Genomic DNA, 17,584 nt, shown 5'->3' on the forward strand with positions numbered 1-17,584 from the left:
AAGCTTTAATAACGGCCAGGCTCACAACTACTAGGAATACAAGGAAGCTTCCAAAGGTGTTTTTTGTTTTTGGGGTTTTTTTTTTTAATTTCACAATTTTGGGTACACTAATTCTAGAACTTTGGATGAGAAGTGGCAGAAGGAAAGCTGTAGCTTTCTAAGATTGGAGGCTGCTCAGAATACAAAGTGATTTCACACTGAAGACAAGACCGCATGGTGCTGCAGAGCGGCCTGCAGAATTAATTGGGAAATGTCTTCAATTACCATCAGCACCACGTAGCAGTTCAATGGTTGGGGGCACTTGGGGCTGGAGGCGCCATCTCCTCCTGAAGAAGCCAAGGACCTGACTGCTGGCCACGCTGCAGCCCACGCAGAGCTCCCGTGGGAGGCCGGGGCCCTGGCTTCCCTCCCAGGCGGTGCTCCAGCTGCACGCAGTGCCGCTCTCCATCCGCCGTGGAGCAGAGGTGCCCAGCACTTCGGAACAGCGCTCCAGGAGCTCAGGGTGCTGCCCATCTCGGGAGCTGTCACACTTGGCATCCTGACAAAGCAGTTCCTTGGAGACAAGAGCACTCCAGCATGTAGAATGCTGAACAGTGCAACCAGCTTTATTGTTACTGCAGAGAAGGGGCCGCGGACTGAATAGGCATCAGAGACTCATCCAGCTTTTGTTTTGGAAAGTTTTCCTTACGATTCCATGTTGCAGAACGATGCAGGGAGCTTGCAGTGCCACAGCCCAAGCTACATCTTTTCTGTTGACAGAAATAAGGAGTATCTGGGGGTGTTATTCACCTAATAAACTTGAAGGGTTATTGCACTGATTGCCTTCTCTGGTGATTCATCCATCTGCAAATCCCACCGCTCCACACGCAAGTCAGACGAGAGCTTGCCCCTGGTTGAACACTTGCACTGAGCAGAGGAGACTGGGATGACATCAACAGTTACAGAAGAGCAACGATTGCAAGGATTTTTGTAAAAGGCGTTTTCATCACCCCCACTCTCTACATACATCTCTCCACACAATAACAGCTGTGAATAATGAGGCTTTCATGTAGGACAGAACCTGAATTTTGTTTTCTTTCTATGCTTATAGATATATCTAGTTGAAAATTTCACCTCTAAATTGCAGGAATGAATCATGATCTCTTAATTTTAGAGAAGAATGTACAATTTTTTTCCTAATCACTGAGCATTTACAGAAGTTCTTACAGAGAGAGTCCTTAGAAAATATGTATTTGACTTGAAAATGTGAAGTTTTGGAGTAGTACTACTTATTGGTATCTCAGAAAAGATAAAACAGAACTTGATTACAACCACACTAAGCACCAAACAGACCAGCAACATCACAGACACTTCCATGTCATGACAAGGCCAGTGTACTACAGCTCTGTCTTAAAGAAATTATCTTTATGGCTCATTTAAACACACTTTGTCTAGCCCTCATCTTGGGTGTCAACCTGAAGCTGCCTATCTACATAAACAGATATGTAGAAAGGCAGACAGACTCACTCAGGGCACATTGCACTTGCACTGGCTCCACGCCTGCCCACCAGCTGCAGAGTAGATACATTGATCCTCTTCTCTCTGAACTGCCAAACCATCCAGCAAGTAATGTTGAATGTTTATCATGCATGAACCAGCTTCATACAAGCCCAGAGAATTACTTTGCTGGATTTTGTCAATCAGAGGTGGCAAGAAACCAAATATGAGGCAGGTGATCAACTGGAAAGCACTACAGAGAGATCTGAGTGGACATTAAGTAGCTGACTTCACATGACAGAGGATGGGAAAAATGCAGAGCAGTGTCACCCGGACGAAGTCGAGGAGAAAGATGCGAACAAAATCACTGGGGAAAAAAAAAAAATCCACCTGTGATACTGTGGAAGGCAATTTGGCTTACTTGGTTCACAAGCACAGGGAGGGGTCAAATGCTGGCTTCAAGAGGAAGCACCTTTTACTTGCCAGGGCTGGAGCCCTGGTTCATTACTCGGTTTTGGTAGGCGCTACCAAGCATCTCATGGGCTGCAGCTTTTAAGGCCAGCATATCACGAGCAGGCAGCTCAGAGAAAATGGTGTTCAGTTCCCATTTCTCATTGTATTGTAATAACTCAACATCTTACTGCAACTTCTGGATGGCCACTAGGCTGCACAGTAGAGCTTTCACTGTCCCGAGGGCAGAGGGGACAGACGTCAACTCCTGCTGCAAAGGATGGTCTGCTTGTGGTGCTATCCCTTACCTGCAGTCACTCAAGAAGGCGCAAAAAACCAAAGCACGACGGGCAGTGAGGGGAAAATATCCAGAAGAGGGTGTGTATACAGATAAAAAGCGCGCACATGCATCTTAGAAGTATCCTTTAACTATTACTTAAATAGTTACAGTAAATAGTAAACCTCAGGGAAAGGATGCAGGCTCACGGTTAAGAGTACACACAAATCTTGTAGACTTCAGTACCAGCTCCCTGGAGAGCCATGTGATTCATGGACTAACTGCAACACTTTGTAACAGAGAGGTGGAGAATATGTCTGCTGCATTACCTGTATTATTCTGTATTCTGCTGCATTATTCTGTAAACAGTTTAGAGAAGGAAATGAAGTACAATCCAAGTGCAGGACTGGCAGGTTTAATTCACTAGAAAATAGACTAAGTAGGCTGGAGTTTGACCAAAGCGTGGAAGTTAGAAAGCATACCTTTCAAGGACCATCTTAAGTCTATTTTAATGTGCTGTTTCCTGCAGAAAGGGATCAGATAAAAATGTGTTATCAGATTATATGATACAATATTCTACTTATTTTAAAGAAAATGCGCACTTCTTGGTAGAGTTCAAAGAATTTAATCTCACTTCCTGGATCGAAGTACTTTGCCTGTGCTACACTGAAGAAGTGATAGTAAATGCCATCTATTTATTGCCACTTAATTATCAAAATCCAGGCAGAAGGACTGCAGGGGACAGGCTGGGCTGTCAAATTCAGTTCCTTACTTCTGTAGATACTGTATCATACAATCCCCGTGGTAAAAGTAATGATCTCTAAATGATAAATCGGTAAATGATCCAGCTCATTTTAAAAACAGGAAGGCAGCATGCAGTTTGCCCTTTCACGGTTCCCATTTCTGAATCTGCTGTGAAGACTGGGAACCTTCTCCTAACTTTTAAGGCTGTTCAGAGATAACACGAGCCACTTCTATCATGCCAAGACTGCTTCATTATAAAAGCTATTAAAAAAAAAAAAAAGTACTATTTGGTGGGAAGGTGCATCGAACCTGGCACGATTCCAAAACAATTTGTTTTCAACTCAGTAGAATGCTCCTTCCCAGTTGCTGCTAACTGACACTCACAAGCCCACACACACACACAAATCTTGTGCATTAAAGCCTGAGTACAAGAATAACAGGGCCAGAGGATGCTGGCACTAAATCACTACTACTTTTTTTTTTTTTTTAAATGAATGGAATAACTCTTGGGTTTCTGGGGATTTTCATCCTGACACCAAAAAAAAAAAAAATCCCTTTTCTGAAGAAGTCAAAACCTTTTTTTCAATCATGTTTCTGTAGGAGACTAGATACTACATTACATGCATCAAATTATCTCAACTGTATTAGCTATCCTCATAGCTAAGAGTAAGGATTAGAGGGAAGGTCCTTATGAACATGGGCCATGACTAATGGGGCAGCAGCATGGTAAGTGCTCGAGAAGTAAAGAAGGGTGAAATAAATCATTAATAAATTAGTAACAGAATACACTATCTAGAAATTATGAGCAGCTTTACATTTAGCAGATAGCATCAGTGTTATTTACGGGTTTCAATAACCTTTATTTCAAAGGACACACTAAAATTCAATCCTTTAGAGAGCAGTTCAAACTCAGGCAGTGCCAGGAAGTCTCACAGGGCAAATACTTACAGTATTGTGCAGGTTTGTACTTCAGACAGGGAACTTACTAACAGAGGCTAGTAAATACTGCCTGTCTGGTTCACACCACAGAAACCTTTCAGCGTACAGTCGTGGTTCCCAATGAGACACAGTTGATGCGTTACCTGTGTCTTTTTGTAGCATGTGTCAGAAAGTCAGAAAGTCAAAGCAATCATTCAGTTTAAACTTTACTATTCTAGTGTTCTAGCTTCACATGGGTATATTATGCTAATATTTGAAATATGCAACCCCAACTTGCACTTCATTACCACAGCAGCAAAATATAAACCTTTAATCCTCACCTATCCTTGAATACACTCCTTCTCTTGCTGCTTTATCTGACTGGAAGTGCTTATCTCTAAAACCCAGCAAGAGCTCTGCTATCTAGAACAGCAATTCCCCGCTAGCCACACGAGGTGAGCCGTCAATGTCTCAATAGCATCTCATGTGACTCAGTTCCCTGCCTGTCTCCCTATGAGCTCATCTACAAATCTGCCCGATATTTCAAGTTGCCATATCAGGACACATTTGCATCTTAATTATATTTAAAGCAAGTCTTAAATCTCTGGAAATTGTAGTTGCATGATCAATGAGGCAAGGAGAGATATAAAGCAAAATAATCTGGAGTGATCTTTGCATCATCAAGTTTAATTTTAGTGGAAATCACCCCTCACGAATTCCTGCCATTAAGAACAGCTTCCCTCTCCTCTACTAGAGAGTGACAAACAACAGTTCCTTAGAACAGTTATTCAAAGTTGCATGGAAGGACAGGGAATCTGCTTCAAAAGCCAGAGAATTTCACCCTTTATTTTTTTTCATACTTTACTTCTTGCCAATATCCTTTTATTAAATATCTTCTATTTAAGAAAAGAAAGCTTCAAATTAATTTTCTTCCTATCTGGTTATGTAACTGAGCAGCTTCCCAAAGTTGTGTATTCAAAATGCTGGTTTTGATGAATATCTTCACTACATGTTAACAGAATGAAACAATAATAGCTAATAATGTCTTTTAGTTATAAATGTTCCTTCAAGACAGAGAAACCAACTCAGAGAGAATATCATTTCTATCTTACATACAAAAGGAAAAATGAAGTTCAGAAGTTAAATGATTTACAGAATCAATGACAGGAGAAAAAAAAAAAAGATTTCTGCACCATATAAAACGCTAGAGGAAACAAAGAATTCTGTCAGTTGACTAATAGCATATGAAATGTGAAATTATGCATTTCTAGACAACTGTTGTACTGTTGTTTGTCTCCACAGAACAGAGCATTGCTTTAAGCGGTGCCTTTTTGGATTAAGGCTGAAAATGGTTTCAAATCACTCAAGGGTAGAAAATTGTTCTATTTGTCAGATTTCACATTAATAATTGTATGGCATTTCCTTGCTCCACTTAACTTGAATTTCATATGCTGCCACTATTAAACAGCTCTCCACATAGAAATCCAAACACATTGCTAATGCAAATAGACTAAGCTCTTGTTGGCGCCATCCAGGGTTGCATGAACGTAAAGCTGAGCACATTATTTTCATCTTTTTACTGAAATTCTTTTATTTGTAACATGGTATTACATTGAGGTGAACATGATTTCAACTTTTTCGGCTCTAATTAGAAGCTTAAATTTCACTGACAGTCATGAAAATTTTGCTGAAAATTTCTCAACTGCCTGTGAATAGACAGAAATTTATCTCAAAGAGCACAATTACACTGTATAGAGCCTCCAGAACAGCTTTGAATGGAAAGTTAGGATCTTGGAGCTACTGGTTACGCTGCAGACCATCTGAAAAAAGCAACCACATGTGAAGAATGCAACGAATTTGCTTGTTGTTACCAGTTTTTGACAAGACCACCGAGATGTACAGAACTGCAAAATGCTCTGGAGAACACCAAGTTCCCATAAGGGTGATGTGAAAAGCATCTATTCACAGATTTCTAAAACTGTTATGAAAAGGGCTCTTGAAAATCTTTTCATCCAACCGCAAAGAAAAGACAGTTTCACTGAATGACAACAGGATTCTAGATGGAGATTCCACCTTGTTACCACAGTCACTGAAATACGTTCATGCTATCCTGAAACTGAGAGATAACAATCCTCTCCTTCACAAAGGAAGGAGAAAAGCCACATATTCCCCAAATCTAAAGTTCAGAAATTACCTCTGCTTGCATCACAGCTTTTTCAATCCACTCACTGTTTTTCAATGCAGACCACCTAAAATCCAGGCAGGAAAGATCAGCTGTACACAGATAAACTACAGTTTATTATGAGCTGGAAGACAAGCAAGCAAGCTGAAGAGAAGCAACAATGCTAATACAGCTGTACAGAGCCTGTTTCTAAAAAGGCTAAAACACATTTCAAAACAGACTTCAAGGTGAACTTTCAGGTAAGTCCAGATTTCCGGGCATCATCTTCCCTCTGAAGGTTTTCATCATTTTTGTTGTCACAATTCTTTTTTAAAAAAATTCTTTTTTTAAAACCTATACATTACCCCAGTCATACAAGGAAAGAGTTTAGAAGGAAGCAGCGCTCCGTGAATCAAACATATCCCTGCAAACACTCAACAACTCTGAAGGGACACACTAGCTATTAACTATTGTAGGGAGAAAAATCAAAATCAAAGAGCAGGTAACAAACAAAACTGATCAATGTACCAAACCTTTACACAGTGGAGAACCCTATCACTAAGGCTTGAGAAGGTTCCCCCCTCAGTATCCCCCAGTAGCCCAGAAGCCAGGGCACCTTTGGTGGCCCATGTGAAATACAGAGCCAATCTCTGCAGGGAAGGGGACTGAACAGAAATTTCCCATACCCCAGTGTGACTCCTTGGGCTTTGGATGCAGGCGTGACACCAACGCCCTGCCCTACACTTGCTCTCCTCCTCCTGCATGCAATGGGATATTTCATGGGGATTCTCCTTGGAGGAAAACAGGCTTTCCATTTAGGAAACAAAACCAAAAGCTTCTGAACATTTTAGTATCTAACCTCTTCCAGTTCCCTACTTGGGCACCAAAGCCCAAAGATCAGTTACACAGAGACCACCAGTGACAACAAACTGACTGGCCATGTCAGGAATGCTGTTACTTGTCCATCAAGTGCTAATTTGATCCGATAGTTGGGACTGTCTTGAAAAACATTCTGTGACAGCAAGAATTCCCAGTTATGAACACACATTGGGGAATCTAGCAAAGGGCATCCTGTTCCATTTCACACACACTTTTCCAGTCAGTTTTCCTTCTCCTGTCCCGGAAAGGCTACAAACAAGACCAGATCTACAGCTGAACTTAACAGGCAGATGTACAAAGTTCAGTCTAGGATTCATCTGTAGTTTTGATCTCCCTAGTGGGCCAAAAGGAAAGTATGGAAGTTTGGATCTGAGCTTTGCAGCCAAGGTATTGACAGGGCAATGAGAATCTGTGACTCTAAACCATACAATAGCTAGAACCCATTGAATTGGTCTGCAAACCTCTCAGCACAAGCAAGATCAGAAGAAAACAGAGTTGTTTTGTGTACAAACCAAGGAGAGGCTGGAGAACTCTGCTTTTAAAAACTGACAGAGCCTCACTTCAGCCTTGTTTCTCTTTTTATTAAACTCCACACCCAATCAAAAGAATTCAGTGAGAAATGACACAACTAAGAAGCACTGCTCGTTATCTCTGTGCCACAGAGTTACTACCAAAGTTTTTCACATCTTTTGATTGCGGACACCAAATTTTGCATTAGCTTTTCCTACCAACTGGGGACCAGTTAGACTTGAACCACTGAAAGGCCCAATACAAAGACTGGCCAGATAGGGAGGGTAAAAGGAAGGGTGGTAGGTGCATTGATAGCAGGTTAATTCTGGCTGGAGACAATATAATTGGCCAACAACAGCTGTGAAAGGAAGCATTCTTCTACCTCTGTTTCTCTCAAAGTTACAAATCATTTGTAACTTACTCTCTCCTACATGCAATGTGCTCCTGCTCAGTGTCCCCACTTTCCTTTTTCTTCTCATCAAATCTACAGTACAGGAGATACAGGAGAAAAAAAATACAGTAAAACATGAAAGTCACAAAGCTCCATCTTCGTAAATTATTCTCAAAAGGAATGGAGGCTTTTTTTTTTTTTTAATCAGTTAGCAGTACAAAGCGGATAATATCAAAGCTCAAAATAAAAAAGATGTTCTGCAGAATGATTTTCAGGAAGAGGGTATTAAACATATGGGAAAATACACCAGAATAGATGAACTAGGAAAAAAAAATAAACTTGCTACAAAGGAATAGTGAGAAAAAGGAGAAGATTTATTTCAGTACCAGTAAGATAAAAGTAATGGATGAGAGACCATGAGAGACCACCAATAAGCTAGTGCTGCCTCTAAGAGTATTTGCAGTGTTGCCACAACTTACTTTACACAACAGAAACATAACATTTCTGAAGGAGTAATTATTATACCCAAGGAATGCAGGAGCCAGCCTGCTGATAAAACTGCAACTTGCTCACTGAGCATCATGGTCAGGAAACCCAATTTTTAAACAGAAATTGTGAAACATCAGCACAAATTAATCACCTTGTATTTTAAATTCTGCCTTTACCTCATCAACTGACTCTATCCTTTGACTTAAAGCAAATATCCCTTTGCAGGGTAGAAATAATAATACTGCTTACCTGTCTCACATGGGAAAGGTATTTTGCTTCCACAAAAAGTAGAAATGTTTTCAAAAACATCAACCTCAAAAAGAGTTAAACCCCTCATTACCCCCGAGATTATGATTTCAGTGAGAACTAGCGGGATTGCCTGCTAAAGATTCAACTCCAGCTGTCAGCAATAACACTTACTACTAACAAACTGTGCACAAAAGCCACTGAGGAAGAGAACCAGGTCGAAGAGATGTCCCAATATCTGTAAGGGAAAGATATTAATTCTGCTCCACTTCTTACTCTTCCTCTCTCTGGAAGCTATCTTGACACTTTTGTCTTCAGGGGAAAAAAAATATGTAATCAAAGCCAGAGGTCTGAGGGTTGAACTAAATGTTTTAAGGGTGACGAACATTGTCTTTTGAGTGGCTGAAGAAACAAACATATTTAACAAGGGCTCTAAACTCATACCTGTAACTCCATCCGAGAGCTGTGTTAACAGTCTAATAAAACACGAAAGCTGTATTGACTCGCTTACTAACAAGCATTACAGTTTTAAAAGCCCCAGAAACACATGATTTATCAATTTAAAGATAAAAATCTCTGTAGTACTCAGATCTTTTACCTAAAGAAAAATATGGTAGATGTGAAACTCAAGTGATGCTGAAGCGGTCTCCGCACATCTTTGTAGGAAGCACGAGGCTGAACAGGGTCACTGTAATTCACGAAGCATCTGGAACTACAACCAGCAGCAACTCCTCATGATTTAAAACTTTCGTCCAAATAAATTTAACAATGATAGTTGAAGAATATAGACAGATCCAATCAAAAACTTTAGTTTTTAAGCCTGTCATTCTTAAACAGTAATTAAAATACATTTTATTCATTATTTATTTACTAGTATACAAAATGTATTTTGTCCCATAGTCTATGCTGCCTGGCCTGATACATTGTCTGTCAGCATTAATGTGACAAACTTCTTTTAGAAGAGTTATAAGGGAGCTGCCAAGCTATGTTACAGTCAGACCAATTTGGTTGTGCTCCGTCTTTAAAAAGGGTGGAAATATCAGACTCATTCTTTAAGCTGTCATGACTATGAAACCTTCAGGGACAATGGGCTCAGCCACTGCAATAGAGGAGAGAAAAATGGGTATAACATACAGCAACAGTCTTTGTGCTCCTGCTCTTCAAACCTTAATCTGATCTTATCTTTAATCACATAATTACCCAATATTCTCAGAGAACTGAATTAATGGTTCATTAAAGGACAGAACTGAACTTAAATAACAGAAAGAAAATGCAAACTCAACCACACATCTATAAGGAAATTACTTTCATTTCAAGACAGGCCTTAATGCATTGCAAAGATGTTAAATTGAGCTGACTGGCAGCCTTTACTCATGCAAGACTTACTCAAAGGAGCTCACAAATCTCTGCACTCATTTTGAGACAGGACAGCTAGCTATCCTCCAAGCAAAGCTACAGAAACTGCAAGACACTGATATACAGAGAATACTGATACTCTAGCAGATCATGTGCTACTAATGTGAATTCACTATCAAACACGCTTTAATTGACTCTCTCCCTGTACTTTTATGTTTAAAAATAAGCCTAACTTATCAAAAGTTAGGCTAGGAATTTCAGACGGCAGCTTAAGTGCATCAGATGCTGAACACTCACTAAATTCCATGCATATAAGTCTCAAATAGTTTTCAATTTCCCTTACCTGAATTACTACAAATTGGGTATTAGAAACAGTCAAAATCAACCAGGCAATAGTGAAAAATAACAACGTCACTTCTTGTACAGACAGAGCAGCTTCTGTCAGAAGCTAAAGACATTTTAGAGGTAAGTGTTAAATAAAATGACATGCAACACTTGAAGTTTAATTCTACTATCCACTCTTAATAAATGAAAAAGCAATGCATAGGGAATTTAAGGTACCCGCGAAACATCATACACAAAGACTATAGCCAAAACAGCTCGAAACACAGATTCCCAAGCCTTCTGCCCTGATATTCTCCAAAAAAAAAAAAAAATAAATAAAAAAATCCTTACTTAAATTTACAACCAAGAAGTCAACTTTAGTCTACATTACTGCATCTAATCATTGCCTTCCACTATATTTAACTTGCAAATTTGTAACTGTAAACTCTGGGCAAAGTCATATGGTCGGAGTTTATCAGGTTCAGTAATGTCCTTGCACCCCAAAACAAACAAGAAAAACAGCAACAACCACCCGCACCACCACAGAACACACAACATTTTCATATTGATGTATTCTTCTTCTTAGGTTGGGGCCAAGTACTCCTCACTGATTGCAGTGGACGCTATTCTTGACATGCCAGACAGCTGTCCAATATTCATGTATATTCACAATTACAGGAAAATAGTCCAAATACTTACTTGATTTGGTATAAATTCTTGTGCAAGCACTACTAAATTTTTCACTGGTACGATACCTCTATCCTTTAGTACTGCTGGTTATTAAGCATTAACACGCACTCAGAGGTATGATGATACCTCTGTTCAGAGAGGTTTGAAGTTCAAAGAGAGACAATCTACTGCATGAAGTTATTTTAAAACAGTAGTGTTCTTAATATTTATGGATCGTTGTTACAGTGGTTTGTAAAATTGAACATTTGCAAGTCTCTTTTCTTAAAGCTTTCTTTAAAACAAGAAGTCTCAAAGCAGATAAATTGATCTTAAATTTTTCAGAAAGGAATAGCCTCTCTTTCATATACATCCACATTGCCCCAAACCAACATATTTTAAAAGAGGATTATACATTGGCAGGACTTCATACAGGCAAGTCACATTTTAAGCGACTAAAAATAAATGATTTGGTCATCTTCTATCAACTTCAATCCAGGCATAGTTTAATTGAAATCAACAGAACTACAGCAGACAGCAGTGTGGCATACAAAAATCTTGTTGCGAGTCCAAGATGATGTGACATTGTTCAGTTAAATGCTAACAGAATCCTAAATATCAGTTTAGATAAATAAAACTGATTTCTGTCATTAACATGTCATTAACATGTTGTTTATACGGAACAATAAGAGCTAGATAAGGCGAGACGATGCCTCTGCAATGTCCAGGAAAGACAACTGGATACACTGTTCTTGAGCTTATGGCATAATCAGATCAGGATATAAAATTATCAAGTCAATGGAACAAAGTCTGCTGTTAGCAATATCACACAACCTCACCAAAATATGGTCAGCTGTGAGAGAACCCCTTTCTCAAAAGGCATTTAAATGATACTTTAGCTAGTAAAGCAATAGATTTCTGCAATCACATCTTGCAGTTACATGGACTGTACACTCAACAGCACTATAGTAAGTTATCTCTATACAATCTATTTTTTCCCCCACACACTCCATCAATATTAAGTTAGCTTAAAATTTTGCTGTTGGCTAACTTCATTCAAAGACAGACTCATTTAGCGAACTCAGCTAATGTGGCTTCAAATGTTGTCACATTTACTAAAGTACATACCTAAGAGAATTCATCAACTCATAGAAATATTTTAGTTCTCAGATGAAAAAATATTACTGAATTTTGAAAGAGCTAATTCACAGTGATCTGTAAAGTTTACTCTGAATAGCAACAGCCTAAAAAAAAAAAAAAAACAGCCTATGCCATTTTATAATGGGAATGCAAGGCTTTACTAAATTCCACAGCCTTCTTAGAAGAAACCAAATAGAAAGGCCAAGGTCACCTTTCTCTGCTAAATCCTCAATACTTTTGTACAACAGCAGCAGCACAAAAGTCTGCAGTTCTACACAGTGCTGTCAAAACTGCATCTTTCGAAACAGAAGTAATGTGGTCATTGAACAACCTAAATGCTTAAGAGATTCCTATACATCAGAGACCAGTACTGACATTGTATAGAACATTAATAATTAGATTTCTTAGCACTTTTCATTCACTGAATATGTATGAGTGAAATCCCGGCAAGAATACATTAAGATAAATCTTGTGTATGGCTTAAATGCTTCTGTTAATATCATCCAATTTGTTCATTTCTTCTTATGCCAGCCAACAACAGAAACCTAGACAGGCACTTCACTCAGAGGCAGGAAAAAAGTGTGCTACATGCCCAAGATATTTTAAGATATTTCATTTTTTTCTTTACGATTCCTTTAAAAATTCTGTCTAGCTTCATTCTACCTGCCCCCATAAGACTATAAGCATAACAATGTCTGGAGAACCTTTAACTACCTAGAGAAAAGGCATCAGAAGAGTACAGGTTCCCAAAATAGAAATCCTCATTTTACTCTGTTGTTGTTGTTGTTGTTTTAGCTTCACATTTTTGTTGCACCTGTTACACCAATATTAATGAAAATTATTACTCTTATATAAACCACTTGACATCAGCAGGATTAAAATGATATTTTATTAAGCCATTATCAAAGCATTCCAGATAACTGCCCAAATCTCAGTCCACATGATGTCCAAATGCTAGAATTTATTCTGGCCCTTTAAAATAATTTATAACATCCAGGTTCAATCTCTGAACCTAATGAGTCTTTCAAAGTGATGGGATTAGATTAATCAACAATTTATTGTTGGCAGTAATCAAAATACTTAAAAAAAAAAAAAAGGCAGTTTTACAGGAATATATAATTCATAAAATCTTCTACTGCCATGCCAAAAGCCTATTTAAAATACTACTGTCCCTTAAAAACACATTGCAGTGAAAACAACCCAGGTCACAGGAGAGGACTAGGAGTTTTGTTTTTTTGGGAAAAAAAAATACATGACATCTTTTAAAGAAAAGAAACTTCTATGACTGAACAAATTAGCTACATGTTAGACTGTGCTTCCTAATTTGTTCTAAAATATACTCTATATTAAGTCTTCCAGAAGGGATAATAAAAGTTTCTGGGTTTTGTTTGTATGGGGTATGTGCAAATGTTTGTTTTGGCAGGGTGTTAAATCGGTTATTTTATGATCTTCACAAACCATATATTTCAATAGAATTATGATCTATTTATAAGATGAGACTAGCAATTCTTTCCCTATCACACCAGAATGGTGTTTTCAGCCACTTTTGATTTCAAACCTGAAAACCACAGGTTTGTGGGCTGAAAATTGAAGACTGCTTCACTAAGAAGAAACTTGCAGTAACTACACTGATTTACACAGGAATAATTTGCCACAGTTGCTAGAAGCACTGTACGTCTAGACAACAGCGATTTAGCCAGGAAGAACACTACCGCTGAGACACTTCAAATATGTCAAAAAAATATAAAAATGATGACAGTAACTATGGAAGTAACAGTTTAATACATAGCAAGAGATTAAGAATAGAGATTCACTTTTTCCCTATAAGCCCTTAAAGGAAGTTGTAGAAACCTCACTTTTTGGAGTCGTTAAGGTAAGGGAGTCAGGAGGGAAGAGATGAGGAATTATTCACTTTTTTTTTTTTCCCTCCTCAGAACAGAAGAGTACTTAGTTGACTGCTAGTAATCCTTTTCAGCCTTGCAGTACCATGATATTACTATAATATTTCAGTGGTTTCATTAGTAAGAAAAATCTTGTAAGCGCATCATTAGCAGCTCACAACAATTCAATTTCTTGCAACACATAGACTGTGATTTCGTTCACACACCTATTAGGCTTACACAAAACTAAGCCTCCAGCTTCATTACTGTCTTGCTTCAATGAAATTAAATTCCATATCCCCCTTGCCAGTTAGTCAAAGGAGCTCTTTTACATTACCCCATCAGACATATTTGCCCTGTGAAAGCACTCACAATACTTCTCTTTTTCAGGTTATCCTGTTTCATCCTAAAAGTTTATAGTATAACGGTAATTCCACAGAGCATATATTGCATAGATAACTCCAAAACATTTAAGCATTTAAAGGAATTTCCATTTATGCATAAGGGTAACACTCCCACTGCTGAAATACACAGCTTTTAAGCTACATGCTTAGACCCAGTGTGTGGTAGGAAACAAGCAATCTCACTTTTTAAGTGAAATTCATGGATACGAACACCCAGTTCATGCATTACAGGCATGTTTCACGGGGACGTCTCATGTATTACAGGGAAAGTTTCACATTAATCTTTGACTTTTAAGAAGTTATTAATATAGTGAATATTGAAAGCAGAACTGGCCGATGGCTTCACCATGCACTGCAAAGGCTCTTCCATCAGGATGCTCAGTTCCAGGGCAACAAAAGCCGTTCCTCTCATCTTAATTAGCAGATCCTCCCAGATTAATTAGCACCATTAATACTGGAGATGCAAGCAGTTGCATTTCGGTGAGAGGCAAGCATGAAGTTCTCCACGTTTAAAAGCCTGGGACAGCATTCAGGGGGACAGCACATGCCAGAAGCACGCGAGGTCAAGATTTTATTAAAATAAATTAACAAACTGTCACAGTTCTACTCGGTCTTTGCGTTTGTAAGACCTCTTTTAGAAAATTATAACAACAACAGTGCAGGAGAGCACGGGATAAGCTCTGCCCAGCTCTCACCAGGGCGCAGCGCACGACGCGACCCCTCCCCGCTCCGCCTCCCCTCGCCCCGTCCCGCCGCCAACGGCCGCCTCGTGGCTCCAACGGTTTCCAACGGCCCCGAGCCGCTGCCCGGCGGGGACTCACATGCCAGATGGCGAAGAAAATGAGAGCGGCGCAGAGCACCAGCGACAGCATGTAGCAGAAGGCGGCGAAGGTGAAGGCCATGGCGGGGAGAGGCGCCCCCTCCTCGCACAGCGCAGCCGGCAGCAGAACACGCTGCTCCGCCGGCAGCCGCCGCCGAGCGCTGCTTCCACCTGCTGCTCGCGGAGGAGGAGCCGGAGGCGGCCCCGCCTTCCCCTCCCCTCGCCCGTGCTGCTGGCTGAGCTGGTGACCCCGCGGCGCCAGCTTCTGCAATGAAAAGCACCTGCCCAAGATTTAAGTGTGTCCGTGTCCGTGTCCGTGTCCGTGTCCGTGTCCGTGTCCCTGTCCCTGTCCCTGTCCCTGTCCCTGTCCCTTTTTTGTTTTTTTCTTCCATTAGTATTATTTAGGATAATAATTTCGGATCAGGTCTAAATTTAGTGTGAGGCAGGCAGGAGCCCTAATGGGCAGAACGCTTCCCCAAAACTGCCCAAGTGCCTCAACTTCAAAGGAATATGCTCTACCCAAATATTGGATGTACATATATATATATATATATAAAGGATGCACAGGCTTACACTGGCTCTCCAGAGACAGCTTAGCCACTGAAGCTGCAGGGGATGTATATTAGGTTGGTCACCAAAAGTTGTCTTGTCTGTCCCTCAGGATAGACACAAAAATTTTTAAGGAGAAATACCACAGAACCAGCGGAGACCTCATTTAAAAATATTTGGAAAACCATGGATGGAAGCTCTGCTTTCAAAATACTGCTTCAAAACTTAAAAAAATTACAGTTCATAGTATTTCTTCTATCATTTTATGACCAGAATGGGGATGCAGTAATGAAACTATTCAGAAATTTGACTATGGCCACCAGCAAGGACTTCTTTGTGATGTAAGAGAGCATAATTCCATCAAAGTCAAGTTTAGCACAAGCTTTTTTTAAAAAATATTTACAATATATTTTTATTTAAAATCAAGGTCTATTACTTTTAAAATAATCAAGCACTTTTATCTCGAGGAAAGAGTAATGACTTGAATCAAGTGTCAAGGACTGTAACTAATAAACTAATCAGGAATAAATTGATGGAAATAACCTTTTATAATTGAGATGCTCCAGAATGTACCTGTGATCTGATGATTTAATTAAGAAGGACAGGACACTGCAAATAATAATGAGCTTTGCTCTCACACAGACATGCAGAAAATGCATTATAATTCTTTGACCTTTTAATTTTTTGTATCTGAGAACCGTCCTGTAGAGCACACGCTTGAGAAAGTAAATGGTTTATTCTTAGCCACACATTTTGAAAAGAGCTGTAAGTGAACTAAGTCTTTGAATTTTTGTTTGTTTGTTTGTTTTTGTCACAGTTACTCCAACACCTGGATATATATTACCTATATTAGCACTTAACATCACAGAACACCTGATGCCTTAAGGAAAACTGAAATAAAACACTTTCTTCTAGAGCATTTATATATTTATGTGCACACGTATGTATATATGTATATTTGTAAGAATCTGTATATGCTATAGGTTTCATAAAAGATGGAAGTGGAAAAAAACATTAAGTCTCAGTTTAGGACTGTATTTCAAGGCAAACAGTCCCCTGCTTTTCACTGTCTCTCATCCCCATTCACATTCCAGCTATGTATCTGGGGCTCTTCAGTGAACACACGTGCAAAATAATTGGGTTTCTCGTTTTTCAGGGAGACAGTTCCACAGCCAAACACTTCCAAGATCACACAGTCTTTGCTGATATTGATCTCAAATATATATTGCACACCAGCTGTATCCCTAGTAATTAATCATTGTTAGTGACTGACTAATAACAAAAGTTTCTGACATACAGTAAGGGAAAAATCGATCCAAGATGAGCTCAGGACATTTTGTCCTACCACCACCACCTGCTTGCATTATACCATGAGGATGTTCTCAGTGTCCTGAGATATTTGTGTTGTGGTAGGTGGTGCAAAGATTTAGCCTTCTGCTACGCACATCCCTGGGATTTGTCTAGACCACAGAGTAATTGCTAAAAGTGTCTCCTTATCTCCATCTCATCACAAACGCGTTACAACTTTCTGTGGTGCGGGACCTCCCGGCAGGGAGCCATTCCTTTGTCATCGCTGAGCTAAATTGCTGCAAATTGTGGCAAAAGGCGAAAATAATATGGATGTGTCCAACCCTTTTCTCACCAGTTTAAGCCTCTGTGAACATAGCAGGAACATCAATCTGTCTATTAGCTCCCCATCCACTTCCAAGTTCTTGGTCTTAAACTTCAAATCAGCCAATGGCTCTGATTGTGGCTGCATGCGAAATTATAGAGCAGGCCCCAGCTATGCTCATTGCAAATAATGCACCTCGTGAGCCCAGAGTGGACAGCTTGAGAGCTGAGGATGCTGAATTAAGGCTGAGAGAGCTGGGATTGCTCAGCCTGAAGAAGAGAAGGCTGAGAGG

The 17,584-nt window shown here is 39.6% G+C and overlaps 1 protein-coding gene across 1 annotated transcript in view; it reads right to left on the reverse strand.

Moving 5' to 3' along the window:
* Positions 1-15,250, reverse strand: part of CNIH3 (cornichon family AMPA receptor auxiliary protein 3) — a 32,479-nt gene extending 17,229 nt beyond the window's left edge. Inside the window, exon 1 of the mRNA XM_010217266.2 lies at positions 15,133-15,250. Coding sequence (XP_010215568.1) covers positions 15,133-15,213 — 81 coding nt within the window. The 5' untranslated portion in view covers positions 15,214-15,250. The remainder of the gene's footprint in view (positions 1-15,132) is intronic.
* Between the last annotated feature and the right edge of the window lie 2,334 nt (positions 15,251-17,584).

This window comes from Tinamus guttatus, unplaced genomic scaffold (genome assembly GCF_059628265.1).
Source record: "Tinamus guttatus ecotype Peru unplaced genomic scaffold, ASM5962826v1 Tinamus_guttatus_pri_ptg000241l, whole genome shotgun sequence".
NCBI lineage: Eukaryota > Metazoa > Chordata > Aves > Tinamiformes > Tinamidae > Tinamus > Tinamus guttatus.